Here is a 9,447-nt window from a genome sequence, read left to right on the forward strand (position 1 = left end):
AGTGTGAGAGAGAGAGTGTGTGTGTGAGTGTGAGAGAGAGAGTGTGTTTGTGTGTGTGTGTGAGGGGAACAGGGTCACATCACAGGAGAGTGAACTGCAGTCAGAAATCATAGCACGTCAGCTGTCTTAACTGCGGCTTGTGTACTGCATCATCACTGTGTCTGTTACGCGACTCTGTTGCACTTTCGGGCTTGAACTGATGGTAAAACTAACCACATTATTAACTGTCTTGATATTTACTTTGAAAGCTAAAGCTCGCAATTATGGTAAGGGGCGTTACATTTCCGACGCGTGCTTGTGGTGTTCGGCCAATCACAATGCACTGGGTCAGCTGGCCAATCAGGCCAAAACAATAATGTGTTTTTTGAAAATTAAAGCATGTCAACATATTCTGTTACACCAAATACACAAAATAATGATCTTTAAAATAGCATCATATGACCCCTTTAAGAAAAGGGAAAAAAATACATCAACGTTCTGCATGAGAATTGGTGTGTCTCCACTGAGATCTTGTGCTGGTCTGTGTTTGTTGAGCTGATCTGTCAGTATCTTCACCTCCTCGTGTGTGAAGACGAGCATCACCGGCTCTGACAGATGCTTGGTTTCTGCATTACTGACGACGGCCGTCACCACTTTAGAGTTGAGTTGATAAGTGACGCGTCTCTCTTCATCATCTGATCTCTCGCTGCTCATCTTGTGGAGCAGATCGCTGGATGAGTTCACTTTATAACTGACCAGAGCCGCAAACGCAAAACCTAAAGGAAAACGACGTTCACATCTCGTCAGGAAAGTGCTGATGGTTTCATAAGTACATATATGTGCACGTGTTTATTTGTACCTGGATATGATTTCCCTACAACTGTTTCCCAGCTGGTGCTGAAGAGGGCGGAGTCTATGCTCAGAGTGACACGCCCACTGGGCGGAGTCTGATTCCGTGTGACTGCAACCTCAGCGACTGTGAGTCACATCATGAAGATTGAATAATTTATCTCCATTCAGTACCAGAGTGTGACTGTGTCTAAACTGAAATGTGTGTGGTTCCTCACAGGTGTTGTGCGTCTCCATCCTGGTCACAGACTCTTTCAGCTGAGGTCCGATCAGACGCATGCTGTTCTCCACCGCGTCCAGAAACTGATTCAGCGTCTCGCCGTCAGCGATGTTTCCTTCAGACAGCAGCTCGTCAGAGGAAGTGAACACATTCTGTGGAATAAATCAGAGATGTTCATTCAGCCACTGTGCGTGTGCATTATCACAAACTACTGTGTGAATATATATCATGCAGTGAGTGTTTGACCTGCAGCAGCTCCTCTCCAGTGACATGTTCTCCGTGTGGATCATTCAGAGACTCACAGCTGTTCTTCAACAGTGACATCAGATGCTTCAACTAGAAGAAGACAAATGGAAACCTATAGGCATCTTTACACGACTGAATGAGGCTGCTCTGTGCCTGCTTAAAAATCTGTGTAAAGACACCTCATTGCCACATCAGAAGCAGTTCTGTGCCACTTTTGCAGTGTAAATTTGGAAACAGCCTTGCAATGTTTCTAAAATGTTAATACAACATTCTCCTAACCGTATCTTTACTCACAATACAACACTCTTTGAATGTTACCATTCAGCAAACAAAAATAACACAATCACAAAGAATGTTTTCTAAAAGCATTTTCTGTCAACATTATGAGAACATTCATAAGGTACAAATTACATCTTAAAATGTTGTTCTCAGAACGTTTTCTCTTTACAATGAGATGAGAATGCATATCGGATATTAATCATTTAAATGCATTAAATGTTTGTTATTTTAAGAAAGTTTTATCTTTACATTTACATAACTTATACATAAAACTTATTACTAATACTACTACTACTAATAATAATAATAAAAATGTGATCTCTCGCTGCTCATCTTGTGGAGCAGATCGCTGGATGAGTTCACTTTATAACTGACCAGAGCCGCAAACGCAAAACCTAAAGGAAAACGACGTTCACATCTCGTCAGGAAAGTGCTGATGGTTTCATAAGTACATATATGTGCACGTGTTTATTTGTACCTGGATATGATTTCCCTACAACTGTTTCCCAGCTGGTGCTGAAGAGGGCGGAGTCTATGCTCAGAGTGACACGCCCACTGGGCGGAGTCTGATTCCGTGTGACTGCAACCTCAGCGACTGTGAGTCACATCATGAAGATTGAATAATTTATCTCCATTCAGTACCAGAGTGTGACTGTGTCTAAACTGAAATGTGTGTGGTTCCTCACAGGTGTTGTGCGTCTCCATCCTGGTCACAGACTCTTTCAGCTGAGGTCCGATCAGACGCATGCTGTTCTCCACCGCGTCCAGAAACTGATTCAGCGTCTCGCCGTCAGCGATGTTTCCTTCAGACAGCAGCTCGTCAGAGGAAGTGAACACGTTCTGTCAAACACAGTGAGATTTAGAGGAATATTCCAGGTCAAACTGCTCTACCAACAAGAACAGAAATGCTGAAGAAAACAGGAGGAAAAAGAAAGCTGTTTGTTTCACCTCCAGTAACTGCTCTCCTGTCTTACGGCTGCCATTTGAATCACGCAGAGCCTCACAGCTGTTCCTCAACAGCGCCAGTAAATGCTTCAACTAGAAGACACAGAAATCAAAGTCTGAATACTGATTATTCACCAAATACTATCAAAATAATCATGAAGAGTCATTCTACCTTTACAGGCGCGTCCTCCAAGTGCTCAAAGTGGTCGCAGTTCATCTCTGCGCACAGCAACAAAACACAGTTAATTGTTTTGCACAGCTACACAATAAACACAGACACACACATGCAAGCTGATCGCTCACCGATGCATTTTGACTGGCCGTTGCCATAGTTACTGTAACCCTGGTGACATTTGCAGCTGTATCCGCCTTGATGATTGTAGCACTGTGCGTTTGTGCTGCAAACATCTGGATCATCTGTACACTCATCGATGTCTGTGAGAGAGAGAAGACTGTCAGTCATATGAATGCAGATTCCTGTTATGATATTGTTTTATTTAATAGTATTGCTTGCATTCAGATATTCTATGCATCTGTGAATCTTGACAAATAGTTTCCACAAATATTGTGCAGCACAACTGTTTTGAACATTGATGATAATCAGAAATGTTTCTCGAGCAGCAGATCAGCATATTATACTGATTTCTGAAGATCATGTGACACTGAAGACTGCAGTAATGATGCTGAAAATACAGCTGCGCATCACAGAAATACATTACAGTTTAACAGAGATTCTCATAGAAAACAGCTATTTTAAATTGTAATAATATTTCAATGTCTTTATTTTAGATCAAATTTTTTTTGAAAGATGTCAAGAGGCTGTCTTACACTGGAAAACATCTAAATGAACTTTGTTAATACGATTGTAGCAGCCAAACTAAATGAGGTTCTGTCATGATAACTCTCGGAGGGATTGGCATGGTAATGTACATGACAATGTTAATGTATTTAGTCTTGGTGGAATAGATCTGCTACGCTGCTGGTGCGGCAGAGCAAGTACCGAGACTTGCTACTGCTAATACATCCACAACATGCTGCTGTGAGCATGTAAGAAATACTGCTGCTGCACATATAACACATGAATAACCCCCATATAGCATACATGAATCACCTCGTAGGGCGTTTGTGCAAACAACATCTGGATCTCTACACTCATCGATGTCTGTGAGAGAGAGAAGACTGTCAGTCATATGAATGCAGATTCCTGTTATGATATTGTTTTATTTAATAGTATTGCTTGCATTCAGATATTCTATGCATCTGTGAATCTTGACAAATAGTTTCCACAAATATTGTGCAGCACAACTGTTTTGAACATTGATGATAATCAGAAATGTTTCTCGAGCAGCAGATCAGCATATTATACTGATTTCTGAAGATCATGTGACACTGAAGACTGCAGTAATGATGCTGAAAATACAGCTGCGCATCACAGAAATACATTACAGTTTAACAGAGATTCTCATAGAAAACAGCTATTTTAAATTGTAATAATATTTCAATGTCTTTATTTTAGATCAAATTTTTTTTGAAAGATGTCAAGAGGCTGTCTTACACTGGAAAACATCTAAATGAACTTTGTTAATACGATTGTAGCAGCCAAACTAAATGAGGTTCTGTCATGATAACTCTCGGAGGGATTGGCATGGTAATGTACATGACAATGTTAATGTATTTAGTCTTGGTGGAATAGATCTGCTACGCTGCTGGTGCGGCAGAGCAAGTACCGAGACTTGCTACTGCTAATACATCCACAACATGCTGCTGTGAGCATGTAAGAAATACTGCTGCTGCACATATAACACATGAATAACCCCCATATAGCATACATGAATCACCTCGTAGAAGATCTATACAGGTGGAGCTGGGGAAGGAGGAGGGTTTCTGAAGCAGGCTGCAACTGCTACAGCAAGCACTAGTCATATATTTGAATGTTGAGCAGTGAGCTCATTGGCTACCGATACAGGAGAGAACCAATCAGCTGTGCCATGTGATAATGATGTCATTAGGTCAGATTGAGTTACACCTATCGGACTGCGCCATCTAGAGTTTCATGCCAGAACTCTGTTTTTACTATGCCAACAAAAGTCTCTGCGCTTCTGGATGAAAGCAGGACTTCCTAATCGACCGCTACTAGTTTTATAAATAGCAACTCGTACTGTTTTGCAATGTTTCTTTTTTGTATGGGAAACCCAAGACAATCTCAAACATTTGTCAAAACGTGTAGTAAACACCAGATCTCACTGCATGAGACACAATTATGTCAAAATGCAACTCAACTTGATCTATCTCCAGTGTGACAAATCACCCATCCTTTCTATCAGACGTTTTTACATGTTTTGCAAAGGCAAATTTAATGCTTACATTTACTAGATGATAAATGATTGGTACTTGCATGCAAAGTTATAGTGAAATCGTGTAGAGAAGTAGCATACTGCAGTTTCACAGAGTCTATTGCATACAGTAAGCTGCTATTTCATCCCAAACAGAGCCCATCATTAATATAGTACTGAGCTGTTGGCAAGAACTGATTATATGAACTTATATTCTATGCTTGAAAAAACGCTAAATGCATCACACAGATCTTGAATGGTTATAATCAGGGTAGAAATTAACCAGGGCTTTGGGGGAAAATGTTAGAATTTGTTATCTAATATTTATCTATGTAAATATTTGATGTTCTGATGATGTAATGATGTTCTTTGCTTTGATCAGCAGTCAAAAAATAAGCAGTATGATTGAGGACACACACCTAAACAATCTCCGTCCAGTCTTGAAGGCTGGTATCCATCTCGACATGAGCAATTGTAGGAGCCGATGGTGTTCACACACTCCAGATCACCTGAGCAATCATGTGTTTCCTCAACACACTCATTAATATCTGTTGGGGAAGCAGTCGATATTAGTTACAGTAATTAAAACAGTACTGGATGGACTCTTATGTCCCATAATCCTCTCTCGTACCCCTACACTGTCCCGTTGCTGCTGTCAAGTTGGGTGTTGTTGACCGAAATCCTTCATTCAAGCAGTATGATTGAGGACACACACCTAAACAATCTCCGTCCAGTCTTGAAGGCTGGTATCCATCTCGACACGAGCAATTGTAGGAGCCGATGGTGTTCACACACTCCAGATCACCTGAGCAATCATGTGTTTCCTCAACACACTCATTAATATCTGTTGGGGAAGCAGTCGATATTAGTTACAGTAATTAAAACAGTACTGGATGGACTCTTATGTCCCATAATCCTCTCTCGTACCCGAACACTGTCCCGTTGCTGCTGTCAAGTTGGGTGTTGTTGACCGAAATCCTTCATTACAGAAGCAGGAGTAGCTTCCAGGTGTATTTACACACTGAGCGTGATTGCCACACACACCCGGCGTCACACACTCATCCTCATCTGTAAGAGAGACAATCAGGAAGGAAACATTACAAAGTTAGAAGAGAACTACAGTTACACAAATTCCCATTGTTTGAGTGACATACAGGCCATTAACTGTGTGTTATGCCAGAAACATATTGTATTAAAACACATAAAGTGCTCATTACCAAAACAGCTGCTGTTTCTTCTTTCAAATCCCTTGTCACATGTGCGAGATTCACAAGACACCAGGAACAGACCTGATGAAGAAAAAGAAAAAACAAGATCTTATTTTTGTGCTACTGAGTGTTTGAAATAACACAGCTCCAGTGTGTTATTTCAAACGGTGTTATTTTAAGTGTCCTCCTTCCACTAGCAGATCTAGTGATTATGTGTAAAGTTCATGTTGTTGATTCAGTAACACTCTGACAGAGTTCATTCAGAGAAAGATTCGCCAAACTGGTACCTCGTGATTCTTTTTGAACGGTTCACTAAGAGACCCGGCCCATCATTTGAACCAGACTACACTGATTGTGAGATATGTTTTTGATTCACTAAAAATAATTGATTCATACGAGTCATTTGACTTGGACTACACAAGTTCTGTGGAATGTTTTCCATTCACTTAACAGAACCGACTTATACGAGTCATTTGAAATGGATACACTGGATGCATGGTATATTTTTGATTCACTAAAAACAACATACTCATTTTAAGAGTCATTTGTGAATTGGACTACACTAGTCAAACTGTGTTTGAGTTTGTGTTTGTTGTCGCGTGCAGTGCAGTCAATTTAGAATGAAAGCAATGCAGCTCTGCAAACAGAGAGGTAACTTTGACATGACTTTTCCATGGCGCTGTGGATTTAAACGCTGCAAGATATGAGTGAATAAGATGCAGTCTTCACCGTGGCATGGTTAACTTTTGAACACATTTCAAGAGGACATGTGTGGACTGTTAGCATTCAACAGAATGCAAGAATATTGTATCTGTCTCGTCTTGTGTTCAATACAAGGTAAGTATTCAAAAAGTAATTAACCAACGTTTATAAAGTCTTAATATCGGTATTGAAAGTGATGAAATGGGGGCTTAATACAGTTTTTAGATCCTTAACAAGTAATGCCTGTACATGTATTGTTAGAGCACTTGGTTGCAGTCTGCATGCAAACAAAACATGCACTTTCACATATATACAAAACACTCATCTACTCGCACACACAAATGACCCCAAACGATTGTGGACGTGTTCAGGAAACCACAGATGTGCTGAAGATGTCTATTACGAGCTGAAGCAAGCGAGATGTGTCGAGCGATTCTACGGACTAAATGAACATTTCTCACAACTCTCAGAATAATCTGTTCTTCTGCAGAACGAGAGAGCGCTTCACACCATTTTCAGATCTTCTTTTCTCACCTGCTGTCTTTCAGTTTAACACAGAGCAACAGACGTGATGCTAGATATTCCACCCAACACACACTCACGTCATGCATTTCTTTTTTGGTTAACGTTGTGATATTTATTTCAATCTTACATGTCAGTGTCAAATCCAATGTCTAAACTCAGTAAACTGTGATCATAGATAAACCCCTAAATAAAGTTTAAGGGCAGTGAGTGTTTTTTTGTCTATATATTTATCTTTCAGTTTGACTGTTGGTGGTCTGTATAAGCAGAAGATGGCATTTGAGTAACTAGTTCAGCATTGTGTGTCAGGGGATCATGTGTGTGTATAAGTCTGAACTAGAGCGGATGTTCATCTCATCCATCTGTGGTTACTCTTCCGCAAGTTTCACAGTAACATTTGGCAAAATCGTGGTCGACTTCTAGATATAATTCTGCACTCGTCTCAACCCTCCCACAAGACTTTCTTTCTAGCATCTTATATTTTCACTAAGACATTATTTAGTATGTTTATTAAGATGTTTCCTCTTGGGAATGAATTTCAGATTTTATGGTCCCTGTTGGGACTTTTGGCTACATGTGTATGTATGCAAACCTTAACCCACAAACATGGTGCAAAATGAACACCAAGTGTCAAATGAAGGTGAGGGTGCCCACACATTAGATTTTACACTGCATCAGAAAGCATTTCAGTCTGATGCTGACGAAAAACACAAGAGCTTGTGAAACTGAAGCTCCGTCATAAAAGTTGAGAAAGCTTTAACTGTGCTGCACCACATTCTCACAGAGCTGCGCTGATCATTGAGAATTACAGAGAAGCGCTTTTGCTTGAAGAACTTTTAATATTCTTGGAACCTTTCAATTGGCAAAAAAAAAGGTTCTTTCAGTTTAGGTTTTTAAAATGTTCTTCAAAAATGGTTCTTTGAAGACCTGTTCACTGAAAGGTTCTTTGGGAAATGCTAAATAGTTCTTCTTTGGCTTTGGTGAAAAAAAACAAAACATTTTGGAACCTTTATTTTTAAGAGTGTAAAATATTCTAGTCTAAAGTGAAATAATAAGTTCTATATAATTAAAGAAACTGGATGTGACGTCATGAGTTTCACTCAATCAGCCTGTGGTTGAATGTAAATTATTATAAAAAATTTAAAATGAAACAAAAATAACCTAAATAACCTTTTTTCACTATAAAGAACATTTCGTGGAACGTAAAGATTCCAAGGATGTGTAAAGGTTCTTCATGGAACCATCACTGTGAATAAATAACTTTTTGTTTTTAATAAGAGTGCTGGTGTCTTCAGCCCTTTTCTTCAAAATGAGAACTGTATTTCTTTCTCTACAGATGAACTAAATGAACTACTTCAATGAAATCCCACATTAACAAAAAGGTATAAAACCTTTAATATCCACCATTAAATAAACTCACTATAGATCCATTGACCAATATACACACACACTCACACACTCACACACACGCGCACGCGCGCACACACACACACACACACCACACACACACACACACACACACTGCTCAAATGACCAGTCCAGCTTCAACTTAAAGATACTCAACACACACAAACACCTACTCACCCGACAGAAGAAGTGCCCACTTCAGCTCCATGTTAGGAAACACCGTAACTGCTGTCAGTCTGTTTATGCTTTGGTTTATGATATGAAATTCCCCAAAGAAACCTGTATTCCAGTAAGCCGTCACAGTCTTTCACTTTCTGCCCTTCAGGACTCCTGAGGTCTCCTCTGTCTGATAAGAAGCTCCTTGGGACCTTCTCGTCTTTCACTCTTGGTTCTGCTCTGTTTGTCTTAATCCCCGCGGTCGGAGAGTTTCCACTATTTTATCTTCTTTTCCCCGCTGGCCTCGTCCGCTATTCCGTCTGCGCTCTTCAGATAGGACTCCTGAGGTCTCCTCTGTCTGATAAGAAGCTCCTTGGGCCCTTCTCGTCTTTCACTCTTGGTTCTGCTCTGTTTGTCTTAATCCACGCGGTCGGAGAGTTTCCACTATTTTATCTTCTTTTCCCCGCTGGCCTCGTCCGCTATTCCGTCTGCGCTCTTCAGATGTGTGCGCTGCTACTGGGCGAGGAGAGAGAGAGAGAGAGAGAGAGAGAGAGAGAGAGAGAGAGAGAGAGTCAGGGGGAGGGAGGGAGAGAGAGTCAGA

At 40.4% G+C, this 9,447-nt stretch overlaps 2 protein-coding genes across 4 annotated transcripts in view; both read right to left on the reverse strand.

The window, feature by feature from the left end:
- Window positions 1–8,898, reverse strand: part of LOC107560571 (CD97 antigen-like) — a 19,220-nt gene extending 10,322 nt beyond the window's left edge. The window contains exons 1-10 of the mRNA XM_016244790.1: window positions 8,868–8,898; window positions 6,069–6,140; window positions 5,779–5,919; window positions 5,271–5,399; window positions 2,822–2,953; window positions 2,691–2,737; window positions 2,522–2,611; window positions 1,047–1,200; window positions 839–955; window positions 556–755 (exon numbers count right to left, since the gene is read on the reverse strand). Of these exons, the coding sequence (XP_016100276.1) occupies window positions 556–755; window positions 839–955; window positions 1,047–1,200; window positions 2,522–2,611; window positions 2,691–2,737; window positions 2,822–2,953; window positions 5,271–5,399; window positions 5,779–5,919; window positions 6,069–6,140; window positions 8,868–8,898 (1,113 nt within the window). The remainder of the gene's footprint in view (window positions 1–555; window positions 756–838; window positions 956–1,046; window positions 1,201–2,521; window positions 2,612–2,690; window positions 2,738–2,821; window positions 2,954–5,270; window positions 5,400–5,778; window positions 5,920–6,068; window positions 6,141–8,867) is intronic.
- Window positions 1–9,447, reverse strand: part of LOC107560584 (zinc finger protein 501-like) — a 176,198-nt gene that overhangs the window by 24,011 nt on the left and 142,740 nt on the right. The gene's annotated exons all lie outside the window — the stretch shown is intronic.

Source organism: Sinocyclocheilus grahami, unplaced genomic scaffold (assembly GCF_001515645.1).
Source record: "Sinocyclocheilus grahami isolate Dianchi unplaced genomic scaffold, SAMN03320097.WGS_v1.1 scaffold734.1, whole genome shotgun sequence".
NCBI lineage: Eukaryota > Metazoa > Chordata > Actinopteri > Cypriniformes > Cyprinidae > Sinocyclocheilus > Sinocyclocheilus grahami.